The sequence below is a fragment of the Hyposmocoma kahamanoa genome, unplaced genomic scaffold (assembly GCF_003589595.1).
Source record: "Hyposmocoma kahamanoa isolate Upper Pololo Valley unplaced genomic scaffold, ASM358959v1 94, whole genome shotgun sequence".
NCBI lineage: Eukaryota > Metazoa > Arthropoda > Insecta > Lepidoptera > Cosmopterigidae > Hyposmocoma > Hyposmocoma kahamanoa.
The window spans coordinates 2,676,083-2,699,706 of NW_020654878.1; the positions used below are offsets into that span (position 1 = coordinate 2,676,083).

A 23,624-nucleotide genomic window follows, 5' to 3' on the forward strand; every position below is an offset into this window, starting at 1 on the left:
TTTTTTTAAACTCGGGTGTCGTAAGTAATCCCAAAAATAAAACGTTCATCCAAAGAAACCGCAACTTAAATTGTTAATTTTTCGCACATTGCCGCAGGTCGCAGGCACGAGAGTCGTCTGCCGGTGAAGTCGCAGCGCAACGTTCGCGACAAGCCCAGAGCGCCCGCCGCGGCCGAGCTGGCGAAGAATGACTCGCTCAGCTCCCTCAGCCTGGACTCGTTCGGCTCCACGGACCGCGAGATTTTCGAGGAAACGGTGAAGGCCGGCCTCTCCAGCGTCAATCCCCGGGCGGGCGCCCCGGACGGCGGCCGCGGCAAGGCGCACTCGGTGGAGCGGCCCGTCGAACCCGCGAGGTACAGCCGCCAGCACAAGTCGCTCGATCGGAGCGACAAACTCGCGCGGAAGCCGCGGCCCCGCGACGAGTGCGAGAGGACCGCGAGGGGCCCCGGCAGGGCGAGGAGGCCCGAGCAGGAGTTCGCGGGGCCGAGCCTGCCGCGGTCGCCGTACTCGTTCCACGGCGAGGCGGGGGGCTCGCTGGCGGCGCAGGCGCGGCGCGGCCGCGGCGACGACGGCCCGGCCAGCCTGCCCGCGCGGCCCCGGGAGCGCAGCAACTCGCTGAGCTCGCTGAGCAACGACTCGTTCGGGTCCACCGACAAGGAGGTGTTCGAGCGCTGCGTCCGCGCCGGCATGGCCAAGCCGCAGCCGCGGCGGCGGGAGGAGCGGCCGCGGGGCCGCAGCGACGACCGCCTCGACGCGCGGGACCAGCGGGAGCCGCGGGACGCCCGCGAGGCGCGCCGGCGCAGGCGCGAGGCGCGCGGCGCCCTGGAGCGGATGGGCGGCGCGGAGGACTCGCAGGACCGCGCCATTCTGGAGGAGGTGATCGCGCGCGGCGCGGGCGAGCGGCCGTTGCCAAAAAACGTCCCGCCGCCGTCTGCGGCGCGCGCGCCCGCAGGCGAGCACGCGGCCCCCGCGCGCGACCCAAGGACCCGCAGCCCGGTCGCCACTGGCTCTGACCGGGCCGACTCCGCCTTCGACCTCTCCGCCGACGCGGCCGCCGCCCGGCCCGAGCCCCGGGACTCGGCGGACGCCGTCGAGATGGACCGCTCCAACGAGTGCCTCGCGCCCGCGTCGGCCAACACCACGCTCGACTCCGAGCTGCGGGACGAGCTGGACCGGTCCAACGAGTCCTACGCGGACGTGCTCGACGGCTCGTGGAGCGACGGCGACTCGGGCCGAGCTTGCGACGCCGGCACGCTCACTAGGAAGAGTAAGAACAGGCTGGAGTGGAACGACATCAAGGTGACGGAGCGACCCTTGCAGCCGGAAGACGCGTCGAAAAGGAGCACGGACACGTGGAACGACAACACTTGCCCCGACGACGTCACTTTCCCCACCATCAGTGGCTCCGTCCACATGGTTTCCTCAATAAGAAGCGAAGTCGCCGACCCCGGCATGGCCCTGCCTGACCTGTTGGAAAAGAGCGACACTATCAATATGAGTTCTTCTCGTCCGGACCTGACCAACAAGTTGGACGAGGAACACACGGAAGCATCCATGAATCTGCCTTTAAGCGACCTCAAAATCGACACTGACAAATTACTTGAAAATATACCAGAGCCGAATTTTATTTCCCTCGTCGACGATGGGGAGCAAAAGCTCGATTCCCTGTTGTCATCGGCCATCGAAAGAGAAGCTGCGAGACTCGCCGCTCAGCTAAAGAGATCTCCATATGTCATGGAAACCAGCGTTACGTCACTCGCTTCCTTGGATCTTGACAATGTGAAACCACCGTCCAACTTGGGTAGCTTGTTGTCTCTCAGTGCCTCTGGTCATTGGGACGAAACATCTGCACAAACCTCCAAGAAATCTCAGAAAAGTAGAAAGAAGTCGCTTCCCGTTGCATTGATGGTTAAACGAGCGCTGAGCAACTCCATGCACCAGGGATCTTCGGAACATTTAGACAGCAATCCTGTTAGTTTCCTTGATAATGTAAAACCGCCCTCCGAAATGGAACATATTGATATGGAAAGCAGCATGATATCAGTTTCCAGTATAGTCTCCGAAGTGGCTGAATTCAGAGAAAAAACTCCAGTAGTGTTTGATTTAAAACAGCCAATACAGGACTTCCCTCTTTGCAATGCATTTAATGCAGTCTTCCAAGACTTAGATAAAGTAAATCCTCCGTCTTTGTTCGATGAGATGGCTGAATCCACGGTAGAGATAGAGCAAACCACTGTCAATCAAGTATATGACGACTGCATGTCAACGTTAAACGTCGTCACCGATATTCCTTCAGGATCCGAAAATTGCACACCGCTTCCATCAGACGTCAGTAGTGTCGAGTCTACTCCGAAAAGGCAAAGATCAAATTATCTGACTCCAAAAGAAAAGAGACATATCTCCAAAGACCGGTATCATACTTACACGATAACTGACAGTGTAACAGAGAACGACAACCTTGTACTGGAAGTGGAATCTGAAGAGTTTTTAACGTGGACGAAATCAGAGAGCGACAAATCTGATGACTATGTAACTGCAACATCTGAAGTGAAATCTAGGCGGAAAGTTAGCGCCAAGCAAAGAAGACAAGAAGATAGGGCCAGATACCAAACACAAACTGTGGATATTAACAATATATTGACACAAGAGACTTCACAAACCAAAGTTGTGGATCCTCAGATAGAGAACTTGAAACAACGTCTAGCGGCAAAGAAAACGATGAAACAAAAACGCATGGAAGATGCCGAAAGATTCAGAACTAGAACTTTCAGCGTAGACATTCCCCCTTCTCCAACGTTCGTCACTAAGGATGCCAACTTCGAAAATGTTGAGACCACCACTGGATACGATAGTCTGTCCTCCACTGAGTTGAATCACCAGCAACTGCTGGATGACAGGCACAGAGATGATGACGTGTGTTCTAGAGACGCAGATAGTGGTCACAATGATGATGACTTCGAACTTAATTCGGCTCAAATGCAAACATACACTAAAAGCTTCAGGAATTACCTACCAGTTATCGAAAGTCCCACTGCAGTAGACCTCTGCGTAATGAATAACCTTAAGAACATAGAAATGACGGCTTCTTATCGTAATAATGTGCAAAGCGACAAAAACAACCCGAGCAGCAGCGACTTTGCGAGCTACGAGGGTGATAGCAACTCAGAAGATAAAGTACAATCCGAATCTGACACGGAATCTCCCCAATCTAGACCCAAACCTAAAATCATCAAACCTGAAACCAGAAGAGACTTGAGTTTAGACTCAAACGAGTCCGTCGAAAAGGATGAAGCACCTAAAGCGGTCAGAGGACGAAAAAAGACCATGTACGTCTCTCCATATAGGAGAAACCCACCAGCTCGTAAACCAGCAGCAACAACCTCCAAACCGGCGCCAAAAATAACTCCACCTATAAAAGTAGTGGCGAATCCTGCCAAAGCTCATACTAGTGCCAAAACGCCAAGCAAACCGTCGACTTCCAAACCACCAAGCGCCAATACATCCCCGAAAAAATCGTTGCCAAATCGGTCTCCCACAAAAATAAGCCAGCAAAAAGCGATAGCAATACCTCTCGTTGCTACTAAACCGTTACCACTGGAGAGACAAGGAACTTTCACAAAAGAAAGTACGGTTCCGCCGAAAGATTTACCAATGCCTGATAAAAAGTCCAGTGTTCCTCGAGTAGGCAAAGCGAGCACGCCTACTAAACCTGGTGTAACTACATCGCCCTCTCGTTTACCGCAGCTGAACCGATATTCAAGAGCAACATTAACGAAATCTAACAGTAATCCTAAACAAAACAAATTTGCAGCTACTAAAAGATCTTCTGAGCCTTCGATAAAAAGTTCAACTTCAAACCATAGCTTACAGAGCAATGATAGTGGTAAAACTGTAACTCTAACTCGAGGATCCAGACAAGGTAGCACATCGAGCGTGAATTCCCAGTCTTCCAAGGCAAATACAAAAGATGTTGAGAGCAGAATAGCTAGTTTGTGGAAAAAAGTGGAACAGAGCAAAACCCAGCCCAAAAAACCTGATAAGAGAGTGTGGATAGACAGCGACAAGACTGAACCACCCAAACTGATCAGAAGCTCAACTTTCGAAGGTCAACCGAAGCAAAGCCCAGTGTCGACAACTCCAAAGCAAAAGTCTGCTATTGGCATAAGAGTTTCTCAAATACCTAGTTTTAGACCAAAATCCACACCAGCAAAAGTCGGTCAAGGAAGTCCGAGTAAAAAACCAGCTACCTCTAGAGTATTCACAAGGAAATCCGTTAATGGACAAGTCACTTCTCAATGAGACCATGATTTTGACGATTGGAATGACTGCAGACTTTGACGACTGTTTCACGTATTGAAGAATGTACAAGACATACCTTTTGTGCGTTGTAGTTGCAATGACGTCATTGAATTCTCAGCGAAATGAAGTTGATTTAGGCCAATGTTCTATTAGAACTGCGCAGGGACTTTGCGTTAAAATTTAAGAGTAAAAACATAATAAAAAATGTGTTTGTATTGTGTATATCAGTAATGAACTCCTGAATTTACAGGACGTAACAGAATAACGTAACAAATATTTCAGGCTATGACGATATTTTAGGTGTTTCATAACAATTTTAGATCAAAATTACATGTTGGTTCCCAAAAAAATTATTGATATGCTATTTATTTGTCTTGTGACAGATTTGTATATGAAGATGTTTGAATAAAACAATAATTTTTTTCCAGTCTCATCAACATATTGTTGCACTATTTTGTTACATCCTGCAAAAATCAAAGATCTAAAAAAAATCTATATTTATTCTGCGTAATATTTATTTTAATGAACACGTACGTACATTATTTATTCATATTTTGTCATATTCACATAGAATTATGTATTAAAGCATAGAAAATGAACGATTTTTTTTTTCTGTATTCGTGTTAGTGTTAACTCTTTGATTGTGAATTTATGAAAGTTAAATTATTTGTTCGTATGTATTTATTTTACGTTCTTTTTGTATATTTGTTGCATTTATTCTGAGAGTGTTTTGGAGCTCCTCATTGACTAATAGTTTTGTAAGACGAAAGATATAGTCGTCACAAAGAAACTGGCAAAAATACATTTAAGACGAGTAATTGAGAATCAAAATGACTGTAATGCTAATAATATATCCAATATTGAAGTGAATTTAGGATCCTGTCTTTCGTGACCTTAAGGATCAGTTTACAGTGGCATTTTAATGACCATAAAAAGTCAATTGCGGTAAAAATTACAGAATTTTTACTCTCATTCCCGATCACATTTTTATGTATGTACTATTATCCATAATAATTATGCTTACGATATGTCGGTTCAATTTCAAACACGAGCTGCTTTTTATATTTTTCCATTCATAAGCCATACTACTTTTTTATTGTGTGTATTTTTCGCAGAGGAACATGTAGTCTCCTCTTAAAAATTACTAGACATAATAAGTGATATGGTTCCATGTAAATAAATACCCATTTATAATTGTAATTTTAAGGTTAACCCTAACTCAATTTGTATATTTTTTCACCATTATTATTATAAAAATAATTATTGCGTCGCTTCAGGTAAAAAATGTGGGCATAGTGTTTATGTCTTCAATTTTTCATGTCTAGTCAGTTTTAAAGTAATAGCTAAGCGAAAATTGTAATATTTTTGGCTGAGGGATCGCAATTTCAATAAAATTTAAGAGAATTCCCTTCGTATAATGTATTCGTGTTTGCTATTTGTCACTTTATGTACTCGAAATGTGAAGTTTCGAGAAATTTTTTGAGATGCCAATTAATGATTGTGCGTTCTCGAAATGCAATTGGGATTATACTAAATTGAACAACCGAAAGTATGTTTAGAAAAATTGAGAAGTTGTGTGCTGAAGAGTTATTCATTGTCGTTTAAGCTTTCACTGTCAGAGTCTCTGTTTAGAACAACATCCGAAACAAATTTGCCTAAAGTTTTAGTAAGAAAAATTTTAAATCAGTGAAAAATAGACAATTTATCTTTATAGTAAATCAATTATTCATATTAGTTTATTGGATCATGTTACATATACCATAGTAGTACCGTTTTATTTACGAAATATCAACTAGGTTCTTTTGAAAGAACCATAGTACCTTCGATGGGTGAGGTGTAAGAAAGCAGAGGTTTCATGGTTCTTCCAAAGATTCTGCAACTTATTTTTATCGTAGGCATATCTCATAGATAATTTAATAGTAGATACTTATCTATATAAGCCATCTTTGTCTTGTAAGCCAGTTTTAATTATATAAGTAGTGTAAGGTTATTTGGTGGTAATAAAATAAACTTACCGGATTTTCTTGTTTTATTTAAATGTAGAATATAATCCTTCCGTCGCACAAGTCTAGTCTAGTCTTTCAATATAAAATCAAAACGTCGTAACTTGCAATAATAGGTTTTCAACAACAACTGGGCAAAGTTTAAATTACATTGCCAGTCCAGAATTTGTTGTCTTTTTAAATTAGAAACTATGACCAATAATTATCAAGATTTCATAGTGAACATTTGATAGTGTGACTTTTTAAGAAACAAATTGTTGTGCGCATACATTTTTGCAGAAAAATTCAGAGTGTCGAAGCTACCCAGCTACGTCATTGAAACAGTTCCTGATACGTCAACAAATGATAAGCCTATACAATGACATCTTCAAGGCTTTCGGACAAGTCAAAGATTACATACAGGCTACAAACTTACGATTACTAGCAGGGATAGAGGTGTTAGAAATAAAACCACTACATCGAACTAGTCAGATTGTTTATTTTACGAATATGGTCGATACAATTCCGTTCCGACTGAGTGGCATCCTACATAAAGAAACAACATCCATTTGCATCAACTATCTTTGTGAATCACTAAATCTATGTCCCTTATAATTATCCTTTCATATAACATACAAAATAGATTAGGTATATGCGCATGTTACAATTTAATATTAATAAAAATCTATAATTACTGTTTATCCATGGAGGCATGCAGAGGTAGATCGGTTTGTGGAGTACTGGGTAGAACAATATGTAAGTACGTTATTTAAATTATTGAATACATCTATTTATATTTTCACTACTTGCACGAATACATCGAAGGGGAAGGGCACATGTAAAAACTAGGGATCATTTACACGTTAAAGTTGGCATATATTTTATTATCTAGTACACATATACTGCTATTTATAACATCTTATAAGTTATTATATATTTATTTTGTTTTATATTTTCCACCCAGAACTCCGTGGTCGCATCTTACAAACAACGAGCCTATATTTAATCATAGTAAGTAAACAAAACAAAATCCCGAATAGTAAACGAAAAAAGATTAAAAACAGCGATTCTATGTACAATTGGCGCACTAAATGTGGTCTAAAAACATTGACAAATAATGGAAGCAATAAGCAGATTCATCCTTTCAGACGCTTTCTAACAAAGTTTAGGCCGCCTTCCTGTACAGGATTTCGACTGCGTTCGATATGCTCTACATATCAGAAAATACACTCTTCAAACAATTATTTGTACTATCCCTTGTACTATAGTGTACAATGCCTTAGTCTATATATAAAATAGAATTCTTGCAAATCGAAATCCTGCAGACAAATCCTCGTGTCGATTAAAATTGATTTGTGCCACAATATGTGTGGAGTCAAGGGCATAAACATTATGTACAACTAAAAAACTTAATGGTTCCGTCATTTGAAAGTAAAATGCTACTTATTATTATGCGAATTCTGAAGCGATAATAACATTTTTGTATGAAAAGAAATTGCTTATGTACTTATTACGACCGGGTTTACACGTATATATATTTTCTTAATATCTAGTTTCCACCGATTAGACAGGAATAATATTAACTATTGATAATAAATGAATCCCCACAGACCATCAGAATTTAAAATCATTATTCATTAGTAATGAATACGTATATTTAGAGATATGCTCTTGTTATGAATAGGAATTTTATCAACACACCGCCAATGTGTAACTAAAAAAGGGGTGAATAGAAATTAAGCGGTCATGTTCATTATACAAAATATTGTAACTCTACCGACCAGTTTCTTAGTGGTCGTCCTTGGATGGATTTTTTTGGTGTCTAGTCATATTTCCTTTCACATATGAATATTTAGCAATGCAATACATTTTCCCTGTGTTATGCAAACGCAAACATTACTATACAGGGTATCTATGTTTTCCAGAAACCACAATTTGGGCCATTCAAAGCCAGAGTAAATAGGATTTTTTAGACAAACGTTATCGTGTTTATTTTACATTTAAACAACGCAACTATGGCCCTAAACTTCTAGCAACATTATTGGTTTATAAGTTTGATTTATTTATTTAATGTAAAGGAAGAGGCAAACGAGCAGACTTGAGAGATGGTCATTGTCGTTCAAGGAAAATTTGATGAAAAATGACTTAATTAGCCGAACAAGCCTCTAAAGAAATATCAACATCCTGCAGCTTATCTTGAAGAAATACTGAAGGTCCTAGGGGGTCCATGAACTGTCGGACATTTAACATTCACTAATTTCGTTCTATGTACAAATATAATATGCAATAAACGACCGAAGTCAGCTAAAATTACCTACGAGGGTTGAGAAATGTACGCCATTTTGTATTTTATTTGTAATTAGTCGAAATGCGATCAGTCATTTTTGTTACGCCCTGTATGTTTTTCAATTATCCAAGGCGTTTTATTTTCTTTTTTTTTTTATAGATAAAAAGCTGGAATATATGTTCTCGAGATTTTCCAGTCCTAAAAATTACCGGAACTGAGACTATAGAAGCCTATACTCTGCTACAACGGAACGGAGAACATATAATTTTGTATCCCAGAAATGTAGTCAAAATCCAAAGTCGTGGAAGATTTACACTAACTACAGTGTGGCCAGTACCCAAACACTGGTGCAACCTGCGATCTGTCGTTGCATCCACCTTGGGAAGATAGTAATGTGTATTCAATAACCGTATCTGGCTTACTTCGAAGGACAACTTTCTCAGTAAGCAGCAGTTTGGTTTTAACTGTGGCCGGTCTATATGGATCTTCTTATGTATGCCACGAACTTATGGAATGAAACTATAATATTGAAAAGCATGGCGATGCTCTCTTTGCTCTTGTTTCTTTTTACTCGTTTCACTTTAAAAAAATAACCCAATACACAGTCATGGTTGAATTGTAGGTTGGTAAAATAGAAGACAAATAAAACGTATATTAATAAACTGCTCAAGGTGGACGTCTACAAGGTTAGGTAAGTACTTTTAGCTGACAGCACCAGAATAAGAATTATACATTAATATTAAGGGACACCAAGAACATTAATGTGAAATGCAACCTAATAGGAACCCGGTCAGGGCCTTAAATTTTAAGAAACAGATTTATTTTCAACTATTTTTACACTTGTCGGGTATTGGGGTAGTATTATGCGGACGCGAGGGAGCGTACCCCATTCAAAGAGGTCAGGATTGCAGTATCTCTCTTTACTCCTTTTAGGCACGTTTATTCATCCACCCTAAACCTTTTCATTAAAGCAACTATTTCGTATACGTTTATGTATGACATTCAGACGTGCTAGTGCTTTTCAACAATTGGAATGATTCCTTTTATTTAGGTTCTTATGCGTGTCTTTATTCACTTGTTTTCAAGCGAGAGTGCTCGTAGCTTATTGAGCCAACGAAACATCGGCCCTCGCTTTGCGAAGTAGAAAATATGATGTAATTTTGCTTTTATGCACCAAGGTCAAGGTAGCAACATGTCGTTTGGGGTGCATAAATTGACTTTTGAATGAAATCCTGTCTTTGGAAGTCGTGAACAGTAAAATTCAGTTTGACGATTTCTCATATTTTTTTATATAACGCCGTGTAACACGACTTTTGTGTCCGAGTTATTAATATTATTTTCTAAATGGTTTTAACTTAACAAAAACATGAAAAAACTATTTCCCTGCAAAAACTTTGCTTTTGTGGTTTGAAGAAGGAAAAATTGAAATTTGCGTACCATAATGAAAACGTAATTATCTCAGTAAAGATTACTAAAAAAACCGACCTCAAAAGTTCGAGGAATTACATCTATTCGCCAAGTTTAAATGGGATTACTACTGAGGTACCTTTTTCCAACAAAAAAGGAATTGTCAAAATCCGTTCACAAATCGAGTTATCGCGAAACAAATGTACAAAAAAACATGGGGTTGAATTGAGAACCTCCTCGTTTTTATGAAGTCGATTAAAAATGTTCGGGTTTCTAAAAAACGGGAACAATATATTTTAAATCAACAGTTTAACCAAATTAATTTTAACCAAAAATCTACAAATTGATTACAATGAACCTAGAAATGTGTAGATTTGCGAGATTATGTGCATACCAGTATGTAGCCAAGTAAATATCATCACAAAAGCAAAATTTCAGAGATATAGGCTACTCTTTTCTACATATTTGCATCTCAATCAAACAGAAACCAATTCTGTCGAACCAGAAAAAGAACCTTTATGAAAATTTGTGACATAGTTAAAAGTAGCACTAACCGTGAAGTTATACGTCTCTATTCCCCCGTAATACAAGTTATTGGCTTAAACAAAAGCATTTTCATGCCATTTCCCTGCGTCCGCGTTGCAACCGTATGATTGGTTAGATGCCGTAAACGTTTACTAGTCGAGTTATCAAATAACACTTTCGTAAAATAGAACCACAATACCCTGTGCTCGATTTTAACCTAACACCTAAAAGCTAGGGACAAATACGGTCGCAAAGGGTGCACCCATGGAAATTTCCGTCTAATGGCGGGCTGTACCATTTTCGTTTCTTTCCAAGTACCCCACACACATTTCAGTAAAATACAATTACGGCTTATAGGATAGAAAATGCGAAATATGTAACACAACCCTGTATAGAAACTTGAAAGCTCATTTTAGTCTAAACAGCAAAAGTTTAGTAAACAAATCGACTGATCCGCAGAATAAAGATCTATGTGCAAGACTACTTGTTCTCAAGACACACTATTTCGACTTTCGATTTTATATTTCCGAAACGAAATAAGATATATAAATTCAAAACACATAGGCTTTGGGTTGAATAACGAAATTATTCTCGTAACTTATCCTCTTTTCGTTATGCAATCACATCGGACTCTGTTCTTCGGATGAGTCGAAATAAACGAAAGTCCTTCTAAACTTGTCAAACGCATATAAATCGGTTGAAAACATCCAAATGTTCCCTTTGCGACGAAAAATTACATCGAAATGGTATATTTCTCAATGACCATGAATACAGAAGATTGAGTAAGTACTATTTATATTGATTAATGAAAGCCTCTGCAGAGGTACAACACCTAATTAAAACTGTAAGCTTGCGTGCAATGCACGAGCTAGCTTCAACAGCTAGCACTGTAAGACGGTTGCTTCGCGCGAATGCCCCCGATCGCCGGGCACGGATGAGTAAATTATCCAAAATACGCGTAACATAGACAACATTCAGGCCACCAGATGCATTCGCGCGATGACAGACCGTCTACCAATGGTTTAAGCTACATTCTTACTGTTCAAACGACACGGTTTGTATGTTATATTCGTTTGGATAGTGAGAACGCAAATTACATAAATTTGTAATTTGAAAGCATGTCGTCCGTGGACGGGCACATGCTGGGAGCTACTGCTCTTTGTTACCAATACTAGTTACCGAGTAAAGAAACTAGTAATTCCTGTGATCCTGTGGTTACCGCGGTTGTGTTAGTAGCAAAGTTCAGCAGTGCCCTGCGTTATATTCCAATCAACTGACCGAGTGATTTTAATAATCCTCAACTGCCTGTTTACCCTTCAAGGTGAATGAGGCGCCAATCTCGCAATTACTTTTTGAATGTTAGTCCAATTTGTGTCAAAGCCGATAGCTACATCTTGTTCTGTTTAATTTTCTGTTTAACGCACATCTGACTTTTTCCGCATATATCCCTGACTTTTATAAGCCAATTTTCAAGTTCAAAGAACTTATAATACCTAACAGTCTTTGGATACATTTATCACTAAGACTCCTCTCCACAACTTGTAAATAATTCGCTCCAAAATATATTTCGGAGATAATTCTTTTTTTACTCTTTTTTTTTCTCTTTTTAATTTTTCATCAATTATCTTAAGTGGCAGACGAGTTCTGCTTCATTAAGTAAACTTTGTCAATTTTTTGTTCAAATCTCTTTTTTTTTTGAGGCGCATATGGAGACTGCGTTACTGAAAATGGGATTATCGAATGTCTAATTTCAACATTTTCCGGTTTGTATCGATAATTCCATATGCGCTCTGTCGATCGCATCTGCGTGGGTGCTCTGCGGGACCGGGCCCGCGTAGACCGTAAAGTTCAAAATCCGCAAGTACACTCGCGTGTGGATGCGTATCCAGCCTGGATCGTGTGGTATCCGAAAGTCGTTATCATCGTAAATAACATTTGTACTCATACGTTACACTCCCTACCCTTACACTAAATATACATAAAAATATCACAGCACGATCGATTCACTTACACTAGGGCCGCGGCGCTTGGCTCCGCGGCGGCAAAAACAATAAACGAATCGAAATTGAAATGCATATAACACCACCGCTGCCTGCGTGTGACCTTCAATGTTTCGGTTTAACATTATTATGTCGTTACAATCGTTATGAAATATTGAATGATTATAAAGTTACGACAGATACGTTTGCTATTAAGTTGTTATAAGTGATTGTCTGAAACTGCTATGCCGACCGCGACGTGCCCTTGACTTACGTGTCCTTATCTAAGGTACAAATAACCCTGCTTTTGGAATGATAGAGCTCGTAGTAACCTCTAAGACGGGCTGCGGCCGACATGCGGCAGCGGCGGACAAGACGAAGCGAACTTAATGCAGTTAAGAGTGCGGCAAATTATCAAATATTTACAAAGCTATTGTTCGAACGTCTTACCCTAAAACTTTGGAACAATTAAAACAAAATTATAAGACAAGTTAAAACACAGAGCGGAGTTTCGCTACCCGTGGCCTCCTCGATAAGCTCTCGTCGTAGTGTCGACCTGCACTCGCATTGAACCTTGCCCGCTGTCTACTTCCCTGGCAATAGGAACTTCGACCGAGTGGTCACCTTCGGGCGGTGCCAGCGCACCCCACTCTCGGTAGCCAAGTAAATCGTACGTATGATCCAATGGCACAAACACATTACACTATCACTACATATGTTGCGTGACAAGAAATAACATCCAGGTATTTATAAATGTAAGCGACGAACTAAGAAACTTAAACAACTAAAATGAGGTAGCATTATTATGAATATGAATTAAAACATTATTTACCTAATGTTTGGTGGGATATATGTTAAAATGTATACGTATATATATGTATGTGTGTATGTATATATATGTAATATATGTATGTATATCAACAATAGTTCCTATGGATAACTTGAGGTATATCATAGTTTCTAGCTTGAGGTAGCTCTGTGGACCGGCCAAATGGGCTCAAAACATATACTATAAGATAAAGCAACATTCTTAAAAATCATTTGGCCATAACTTTACGTAGATATACAAAATACTATTTATCTATCCCACTCGGGGAATCAACGTGTGTTAACCTGTTTCGAATTCATCTTCACGGTTGGGTCATCAGCGGAAGCCGCGGCGGCCGCCTTACTAAAACACATAGAACTTGGTGATGACGGGGGGCTCCCACTTGGGGCTGGGGTCGATCGCGTCCACGATGTTCTGGTCGTAGTCGTAGGGGAATGGGGCGAGGTGGGGTTCGTACTTGGAGGGACAGGCGTTGATGGTGAGCAGCGGGTCGATGTGCGGCAGCAGAGGTTCATCCAGCGGGATCACGGACCCGTCCAGCGCCCAGCCACACGACACGAAGTCCGGCCCGTACTCGCGCGGGATGTCCGGCTGCGGCTCCTCTTGCAGCTGGGGCATTTCTACAACGGACACCTTGCGTCATTCTTATCGTATTAGGGTCGCTTCAAATTGCCATTGACGAGACGCAAAAAAAAAAAAATCGCCTCCAGTGCAACGGAACAAGATGTGTCAATGTGAAACTTGATGTGCTGTTGACTGTACATAGAAAAAAAACCATCGAATTGAGAACCCTCCTTTTTAAAATCGGTTAAAAATGAAAAAAAATCTGCACCAAGCGGCGTCAGGCAACGTCTATCTGCACAGGGGGCACTTTATAAAATGCAATAATAATATAAAACTTATATTCTATACCTAATAAAGTGTACAACTCTTTAAATCAAAATGACAAAAGTGTAAAGAGCGTGACGCGGCGCATTCTGTCGTCGCAATGCAAAATGTAACTTTGTAATAGGTTAAAAGGCAGGCAGCTGCTGAGATGTGTCCTTGTAAAAGATAAAGTTTAAGTTGTGTTACTCGTTTTAGTGCATTGCAACGTCGCGCCGCCTGGCTGTAGCAATTTGAGGCGACTAAAAACATGACCCTTTCCCTCACGTTATCACCAAAACGGTGATAAGAGAGTTGATATAAAACAAGCATTGAGTATATAACCGGAAATAGAGACGTAATAAGGACCATCCATCCCTGGCAACTCATGAGGCAAATGGGCCTTATATCACTTTTAAATATCATCTCTCGTTTGCGCTGCAATCACAAATTAGAAAGCTGAAATAGTGCAGCGCCAACGACTGACCTGTACGTACGTCTCCGTATATTTCAAAAATATTCTGTCTTTATTGTAATAAAGATAATATCTCTAACTATGGGGGCTGTTCCGTTCAGTGGTGTGGGAATATCAGCAAAACATCTAATTACAAAACAAACGCAATCACATTTCAACGGTAATTAAATATTAAATATGTAATTTTTCAATTTTCGTCCATCATAGCAAAGCTCAAGTTAAACTGGACGTTATTAAACAAAAAGGATCCAATGCACATCCAGTCACTTTCGAGATAAAATATGGCAGTTTAAAGTTCAAAAGTGTTTCTCACTCTTGTTATATTTTCGAAACTGATAATGTCATGTAACATGTAATCCAGAGATATTTATTTACATGTTGGTTTTTTTTGCTGATCTAAGAGTTTAGACTTTATGAACCATTTGGTACATATAACTCATATTTGATAATTTTGTGGATTGGATCCGTTTTGCTTAACTACGTCCAACTGATGAAAAAATAGACGACACCCGTCAATTGTTTCGAATTCGGCCTGGCCAATCGGAGCAAAGTTGTCACCGTAATGATTTGACATTTCGTCTCTATTGCTGGTTATACATTCAATAGAAACAAGAAACACCAAACCGCACTACATTACATGAAAATTGAGGGGGGATGAAAATAAATTAAAAACACATTGGGTTCGCATAGAAAAAGCGTGTACCTTAGAGAAGACGCAGCTTGACTTACCGGGAACGAACGCGGCAATTTCATCCGGTAGCACAGCATTGACCAACTCCTCAAGGTCATAATCAGCGCCCACGGGAACCATGTCCGCATCGAAATGAGGTATCATCTCAATGAGATGGGAATTACTACTGCTGGTACCGAGTGTGCTCTCGTCACTTTCGCCAGGCGTGTTGACTATCGTGTCTGGAGTGGCTGCTATTGAATAGACTTCGTTCTTCGGAGAAACTTGGTTGGTAGCATCATCGGGAAGATTCGGATTCTGGCGGGACACTGTTTTGGGGTCGAGACGGTGAATTTTACGCAAGTGCTTATGCCAGTTGGGGTGCGATGCAAAGGTCTTAGAGCAGACGGGGCATGAGTACGGTTTTGCGCCCGAGTGGACGTTGAGATGTTGGCGTAGATGATGGGAGCGCATGAAACCTTTGCCGCAAACGCTGCACGTGAACTCCTTAGCGGCGGCGTGAGTCTTCATGTGAGTCATGAGGCGGTTTTTAGCGGTGTACACCTTGCCACACACGTTGCATACGTGGAGAACCGTTTCAAAGTGGGCGGGGATATGTTTCATCAGAAGATAACGCTCGCTGTACTGTCGCGAGCATACCGGGCAGCTGAAGCACTTTTTCTTGTGTATATCCAGGTGCTTCTCGCATGATGCTAGTGTAGGGAACTGGAGCCCGCACTGCCGACACCAATGGTCTAGGGTCGATTCGTGGTATTTTCGGTGAATGAGCAGGTCCTTTGGCGATTCCAATCTGTGAAACATAATAATAGTTTATATTTTTAAAAGGGTATAACACTTAATCTATGTAAGCACAAATGAGATTATGTATGAACAAAGATAATATAAGGGAGTCGTACGGAAGGATTAACCAGCTCAGCTATGATTAAACTGATTATAATTATGTAAAGTTTTTTGGAAGTTGAAGTTGAGTCCATTTATGCTAAAGGGCATGTATAGCTAGTATACACTGTCTACAACTCTTTACCGCTAAAATTGATTAAATAATGAAGTAATTTAATTTGTGCGAGTGGTGATAAACATAAATATACATAAATATGCTGTCAATACCATAAATTTCTTTTTGACTTCACTAAAACCGGTCAAAGAGTACACTTATTATACACAGACTAATTCACTGGTGGAATGTTTAGCTGGAACATAAATTAAACTTACTTTAGTCCACAACCAGGTTGTGGGCAGACAAGGTCTGTGGTACGATGATTGTCGCGCAGATGGTCACGCATACGCCGCTCGCTGCAGAATCTGCGGCTACACTGCGGGCAAGGGAATTGCGCCTCGTCGGCGCCTCCGTCCTGCGCATTGCGGTGGGCCTCCATGTGGCTTACCAGCAGAGATAGACGTGGAAAGCGTTTCCAGCACATGTCGCATCTATAACACAAGTTGCCTTTGACCTAATTTATACTCAACAACCACAAAAAACTATTTAAAACAGTTTAGTACCAAAAGAGAGCCTCTCAGGCAGGTTTTAGTTACAAATACATGTGATTATTTTATAGCCACATTAATCCACATCAAATAACACAGAATGTACGAACCAGAGCTGCTTTCAGCAATATGGGCTACTAAAAGTTTTGAGTTCTAGACCAAATTTTTACAAACTGCCTCTGTGGCCGAACAGTTACAAGGACTGCCACGCAGAGGTCCCAGGTTCGATTCCCGAGCCGAGAAAAATATTTGTATTGTGTGTGTTCATGGCACCCGCGACACAGGGTTTCCCTAGCGCAGGGCTAGGTTGAGCGTGTGCATTAATGTTATTATTATTATTAAAATTTTTACAAAAACAAATAAGCAAGCACATAGAAAAATTCGTTGGGTCCGTTGGTTCGTTCCGTGGCTTAGTTGGTATAGCGTCTGGCACGGTATGCAAGAAGACGTCGGTTCGAATCCGACCGGATCGAAGGAATTTTTTCTGAGTGTTCGATCTTTGTATTAATGATAACAAAAAACAAATAAGTCATCCTATGAACAAAATAAGCTTAAGAACACAATACAATAAATGTGATTTGTAAAACCATTAAGTGACATGGACAAAAACAAAATACATGCAAATTCGCCAAAACAACAACAACACCAACACCAATAACCATCACAACTGTAAAATGTAAGTATATTGTAACATCACAACTAAACAAGCCAACAGTCAAAATATGTTAGATATTCGCAAAGGCCCAATAATTACAAAGAATCCATACTCACTCGAACCTGTTCCTTGAAAAGTGGTAATGGCAGTGGTTACCAAAACACTTGTACTTGTCAAACTTTTTGTTACAAATGTTGCAGGTGTAATATAGATCATTCCCCTCATGAGCAGCAGCAAAGTGAGTATCAAAATCCTCACGGTTCTTGAAAAGATTGTTGCAATAGCAGCACAAAATACCCCCAATTACATTTATAGAACTATCATCGGGCAAAGTAGAGTCTGGTATGTTATCAGAGTCTTCTTTAAGTACATCACCGAAATGTTTTGCTAAATGCTTCATAGCTTCTTCTTTCGACAAAGTGACATTGCAGATAGGGCATGTGTAAATGATTGTGTAGTGCTTATCGATATGAAGTTCACATGAGTCTATGGTATCAATTTCCTTAGTGCAGTTTTGGCACTGATATGGAGGGCTGTTTCCTTCACTTTTGTGGAACACTTTATGCAGGTGTAGTTCCTTTTTTGAAGAAAATCTGTGAAGGATATTATTGTTGTAGAAAATCAAATGTCATGTTTAACCGTATCTTGGACAGTAATAGCATTTAACGTAAAAGTATATAAATTAATATGATAGTATGGTCGGCTTATTCCCAGTTGGGACCACTGGCTTTATGTCCACTGGCGACAAATGGGAAAAAAATACCATATGTTACCAGGTACAAATGTGATAAAAAGTTTTATTGTTAAAGGCCGTAGCTTTATATGTGATTTCCAAGTGATTTCTGTGCAGTTGCCGCCTGTTTCTCCGTAGAGAATTATCAACAAAGTATTAAAAAAATTCAGTTATTAACATTGAACATTTTATATTGAATCAATATAAGCACAAAGAAAAATAGTATGATGCATGGAACTTTTGGGTTACAATTGTTCTATGTGGAACTGAGCACATGGAACTACTGGAAATAAACTACATTTTTGTGTACATTACTATTTAAATACAGTTCATGAACAGGTTAATAACAATTAAAAGAGTTCTTAGCTTGGTGCGATTCCTACTTATTGGAACTGAACTATTTTTCCAGATTTGAACTATTTTTGTTTAAACAAAGTTTTGGAGTGATAAATACATGGATTTTAGATTTGAAAATATAATTCCACTTCCAAGGAATTTAAGATCTATGTCATGTAAAGAGTTCAATGTTGTACAGAGTACCCTTTTGGTTTAAGAGTGCTAAAGCACTGTATTCCCAAGTGATATACATGACACAACAAAGAAAAGTGTCTTACACAGAAGAACCCATAAAGATGGACATTACAAAATGGATATTGACATCTATCTGAGCATAACAGGCCTTATTAAAAATTTGATTAAAAAAAAGCAATAAATTGTGAATTTAAACTTACTGTTGGTCACAAAATGGTTTACTGCATTTGAATGTGTGAACAGCATTATTGTGCTCCACAAGTGCAGCCAGTTTTGATACTGTCTTACTACAGATGTTACATCTAAAAAAACACAAACCAAATATTACATGAAGACAATATAAGAAGTATTGTATATGAAAATGGGACCATTATAAAAGTACTTACTTAAATTTGTTTTTTATGATGTGGTGAGTGTAGCAATGTCCGCGGAAACTTGGATAGCCAACAATCTCTTTGCGACACGCAACACATGTGTATATAATGTCTGAGCTCCCTGTACTATGCAGTGCATAATGATTGTCGTATTCCTTCTTCTTTCCAAATGTTAATTTACAGATGTGACAGAATATGCCTCCAACTAAATCAATGGTAGTGAGTTTGAGGCTTTTATGTAGGCCGGGCGCGGTGCCGGCGGCGGGAGAAGCCATGGTCGCCTGAGAGCCCTAAGTATGATCCATCTATTACCAATATTTATTTCATGTCAAATGAATTCCTGTAGCGCTGCTATTGCAAACATCCTAACGGTATTCTAACTTCTTCAGCTACATGTTTCCGGCTATATGTATTATCTGAAAGTACCACAAGTACCTGTTAGTAGATGTAGTGCCGACAGGCCACGCCGCTCTCAAATGACTAGAACACAGCACCATATTAGACTAACGCAATAAGCAAACAAGGACCATAACGAGTTTGCATATTTACTAATGCTATCGGTGAGCATTTACGAAAAGCGTCCCTGTCATCGATATAGTCGTGGGTAGATCGGCCATAACCAAAACCTATTTTATGTCTACAAATACTTACAAAATCAATGAAAAACTTATGCGCGAGCATTGAAAAACGATTTCACGTTACTTTCTACATCACAATAGCCGAAATAAAAGGTAAACTTTAATAAAAATGTAGTGCCGGATGAAAAACAACGCCAAGAAAACGCGTGGAATTTGAGTTTGACAGTTCCCGAAAAAAAGTAAAAAAAAAAATCAATAAATGCATTCGAATACACGTAATACTTGCTAAAGATTAAGCAGATTATGATTACTTCGCGCACGAAGAAAGAGAGAAGGAACGAAATCATGGAATATCTTTGTCTCTTTTATATGCGGCAATTTCCCTTACTCAAATCAACCGAAACGAATAGAAAAAAAAATTTTGCTACAAAATGTCAATGAAATTTTGTCAAAAAATATTGGTGTTTTTTGGCGAATTTTACGCATATTTCGCGTTCGCGTAAACATTTTTTATGAAAATTGCTATAAAATTTGATTATTGTTTTCTCTCTGATATCTTCGACAAGGTTGTATAAAATAGTCACAGTCATAACTTTTCGCGGCCGCTGCTCAAGAAGCTGAAATACATTTTATATATCCCATTATCAAGAAAAAGGTGAGCGTTTTTGCAATTACCTATACCTAATAAATTCAGGATCTAATATTACATTCGCTATATTAATTTGCGGAATTTGAGCGAAATCTTAATACGCATTATGGAGTAAATCTGAATAATTCGGCATTACTCTCATTTGATTCCAATACATTAATCGTATAATGACTACGGGTAACCACATCGTAAACTCCTACTCGTCGTAAGAGTGGGGCTATGTGTGTAATGTTTTGTGTTCAAACAAACTCTCGTTGGCAGCGCGCCAACACGCGGCCCGAATTAGATCGAGACTGTTATTCAGTTACGCTTACGTTACTCTAACGTCTGGAATCTCACATTCATCAGTAGTTCACGTATTCGCCATGGATCGCCATCATCCCTTACATTCAAGTTTCCACAGTTCCATGAGGAGTAGGGACTCCTCATCAACTGCAGGCAGCGACCCCCGGGAAAAGATCAAGGACTGTCTACGTAAATTCATAGCATTCATGTTTACACAAGTGGGTGTTGGAGCGTTAGTTGTTTGCTATGCCATACTTGGAGCTGCAGCCTTTATGCACATAGAGAAAGACAACCCTGACCAGCAGCTGGAGGACGTCAAAAGCTGGAGAAAAAACTGCGTTGACAACATGTGGTTTTATGCAGAAACTGTAAACACATTGAATGAAACTTATTTCAAAGTGAAAATAAACGAATATTTGATTGCGTACCAAAAAAATATTACAGAAGCGATACATGATGGTTACAGCGGTAAATCAGCAGAAGATATATGGTCATTTCCTGCTGCGCTTATGTACTCACTATCTGTGTTCACCATGATTGGTTATGGAAACATTGTGCCTAAAACTGTATGGGGTAAAATATTTACCATAGCGTATGCTTGCTTTGGGATACCAATATACATTCTATATTTCTGCAATATGGGTAAAGTTCTTGCCCAAACATTCAAATGGCTGTATATAACAACTCATGAATGTAGTAGACGGGAAGACCCGTTATTTGAAGACGGCGAGTCTCAAACTGTGAGAAAAAAGATCACAGTACCGTCAACAGCTTGTCTATGGGTTATATCTTTCTACATCCTGACTGGAACAATAATGTTTGGTGCTTGGGAGAAATGGAACTACTTAGACTCTACATACTTTTGCGTAATTAGTCTATGTAAGATTGGGTTCGGAGATTTTGTTCCTGGAGCTAATATATCAGATTCGGCTGGAGGGTCACATTTAAAGTTAGTTATCAATTTTATTTATGTGCTATTAGGTATGGGACTTGTTGCTATGTGCTATAATTTAATGTCTGAGGATGTCAGAGTGAAAGTGAGGGAGCTGAAGGAGGATTTAAAAAACTGCTTGGATGATATTACTTTGAAAATCACTGTGTGCATGAATGATACTAAATATTATCATCAGAAACAGCATAGACATAAATAAAGCTATAAGTTCGTATTAATGTTATTAATGAGTGTTATTGTAAATTGTGTGTAGGGATTTACATAAGTATTGAATACTTTATATTCTGAGTTCTTAGGTTTTCGCGATTGTTACACATAGGAAATGAAACTATTTTTTCGAATTTAAATTGTGTATATTTGTTTTTTCAAACAAACACTTTTTTGTTTGAAAAAACAAATATAGGCAATTTAAATCCGGAAAAATAGTTTCTTTTCCTATATTTTATGTTCTTTATGATGTTCTTAATGTTGTCTATGTCTTTATGATGTTCTTAATCAAATAAATGCATTTAACGTATCCCTTTCAATCTCAGTTTTAATTTATTAACATAAAACCTCTACATAATACATAGATAAGTACGTACCATCACATCTGTCTCCAAAAGAGGTAGGCAGGAAACCCCCACTTGCTACGGTCTCTATAAAACTATTTCCTTTTTTTAATCATGTTATCAATTGTCGGTATGAAGAAGTTGTGCGCCTGGTGGTAAGCGTCGCGCCTATCCATAACAGTTGAGTGTCAGTTAACGACCTCCATCGTCGAGTGGCTTGCGCGCCTATTTACATGGTGTTGCCGTCTCAGGTCCCGGGTTCGATTCTCGAGGTCTACTTTCGATCTCCGTCCGAAACAGTTACTGTCAAATAAGCAATACTTAACTAAACACATGTTCTGAAGAACAATACAGTTTTCCCTCAAAATAAATATGCCACGAAGGCTTCAACTACGTGAAGAAATAAAAAACGGAAACACTGCATACCTACGCTATGTCAAACTTATTGTAGAAAAGAAGGAAGAGAAGAATGTGAAAAGGAAAAGATCCCCTACAAACTCCCCAGTATCTCCCTCGAATACCCTGGCATCCCTTGAAAGAGCACTGAGTAAGAAAAATAAAGTAAATTCTTATAACTTTAAAACTTCATGTAAATCGCCAAGTAACCAAAGTGAAATTTAGCAATTAAAAGACACTAGCAGCCGTAATAAACATTAGACCACCACCCTCTAGGTAAACAAATAAAAATACATACACGGAAATTAGAAATCTGTAACCGGAAGCCACCTGATGCCCGTGGGGTCAAAGGCCACCACCATTTAAGAGACAAAATATTTAGAATCAGAGTTCTAACAACAAAAAGACAAACTATCCAGCAAATTGCCACAGATTTTTACAAAGACCTATACCACGAAGTAGGAGTTGCGGACCAATATTCTTGATGATTTTGAGCCAAACAGAGCACATGAAACTGAAGAACGTATTCCACCAATTATTAGTAGTGATGTAAAAAAAGCCATTATGACACAGAAAGACAATAAAGCAGCAGGCGAGGACATGATCACCAAAGAACGTCTAAAGGAAACTAAAACAATAGTACTTAGCCCGCTCACGTGTATTTTCAACAAAATTTTAGATAACGAATACATATCTAGACAGTGGATGGGATCAACAATAACGTTGTTACGCAAGAAAGGAGACAGAAACGAAATTGGGAACTATCGACCGATAAGCATAATGTCCAATATGTACAAAGTTTTTTCCAAAGTCATACTAAATAGAATAACAGAAACGTTAGATGAGAACCAACCTATAGAGCAAGCTGAATTCAGAAGAAACTTTTCAACACTTGACCATGTCCATACCATTAAGCAAATAATCCAAAAATGTAACAAATACAACAGAACCTACTATCTTGGATTTGTGGACTACAGTAAGGCATTTGACAGCATAAAACACAAACACTTATGGGTAGCACTCTAACAACAAGGTGTACATCAAAAGTACATCCGAATTTTACAGAAATTTACAGAAACAGCTTCGCAAAAATTAAG

At 39.6% G+C, this 23,624-nt stretch overlaps 3 protein-coding genes across 4 annotated transcripts in view; 2 read left to right on the forward strand and 1 right to left on the reverse strand.

The window, feature by feature from the left end:
- LOC113237950 (adenomatous polyposis coli protein-like) overlaps positions 1–4,863 on the forward strand; it is an 18,246-nt gene extending 13,383 nt beyond the window's left edge. Inside the window, exons 9-10 of the mRNA XM_026474667.1 lie at positions 88–274; positions 587–4,863. Coding sequence (XP_026330452.1) covers positions 88–274; positions 587–4,299 — 3,900 coding nt within the window. The 3' untranslated portion in view covers positions 4,300–4,863. The remainder of the gene's footprint in view (positions 1–87; positions 275–586) is intronic.
- A 7,210-nt stretch (positions 4,864–12,073) lies between these two features.
- On the reverse strand, positions 12,074–19,621 carry LOC113237803 (zinc finger protein 569-like). The gene is made up of 6 exons (XM_026474473.1): positions 19,129–19,621; positions 18,943–19,044; positions 17,595–18,071; positions 16,551–16,766; positions 15,377–16,128; positions 12,074–13,928 (listed from the first exon to the last, which is right to left on the reverse strand). The coding sequence occupies exons 1-6, from the start codon at positions 19,389–19,391 to the stop codon at positions 13,651–13,653; spliced, it is 2,088 nt and encodes a 695-aa protein (XP_026330258.1). The 5' UTR covers positions 19,392–19,621; the 3' UTR covers positions 12,074–13,650.
- Positions 19,622–20,576: 955 nt separating this feature from the next.
- LOC113237901 (TWiK family of potassium channels protein 7) lies at positions 20,577–23,138 on the forward strand. 2 transcript variants are annotated; one of them, XM_026474615.1, is made up of 2 exons: positions 20,577–21,310; positions 23,026–23,138. In XM_026474615.1, the coding sequence occupies exons 1-2, from the start codon at positions 20,709–20,711 to the stop codon at positions 23,078–23,080; spliced, it is 657 nt and encodes a 218-aa protein (XP_026330400.1). In that variant the 5' UTR covers positions 20,577–20,708; the 3' UTR covers positions 23,081–23,138. The 2 variants fall into 2 exon arrangements, with proteins under 2 accessions (XP_026330400.1, XP_026330399.1); XM_026474614.1 differs by lacking the exon at positions 23,026–23,138 and having other exon boundaries at positions 20,577–21,815.
- The last annotated feature ends 486 nt before the right edge of the window (positions 23,139–23,624 follow it).

Bases quoted from the DNA above. Each gene is read 5' to 3' on its own strand.
- LOC113237803 (XM_026474473.1), bottom strand. From the start codon at position 19,391: ATGGCTTCTCCCGCCGCCGGCACCGCGCCCGGCCTACATAAAAGCCTC. The intron at 18,072-18,942 runs GTAAGTTTAAAT...TATCCTTCACAG, and splicing joins AAACCATTTTGTGACCAACA to ATTTTCTTCAAAAAAGGAAC. The intron at 16,767-17,594 runs GTGAGTATGGAT...CTTGTGTTATAG, and splicing joins TTTTCAAGGAACAGGTTCGA to ATGCGACATGTGCTGGAAAC.
- LOC113237901 (XM_026474614.1), top strand. From the start codon at position 20,709: ATGGATCGCCATCATCCCTTACATTCAAGTTTCCACAGTTCCATGAGG.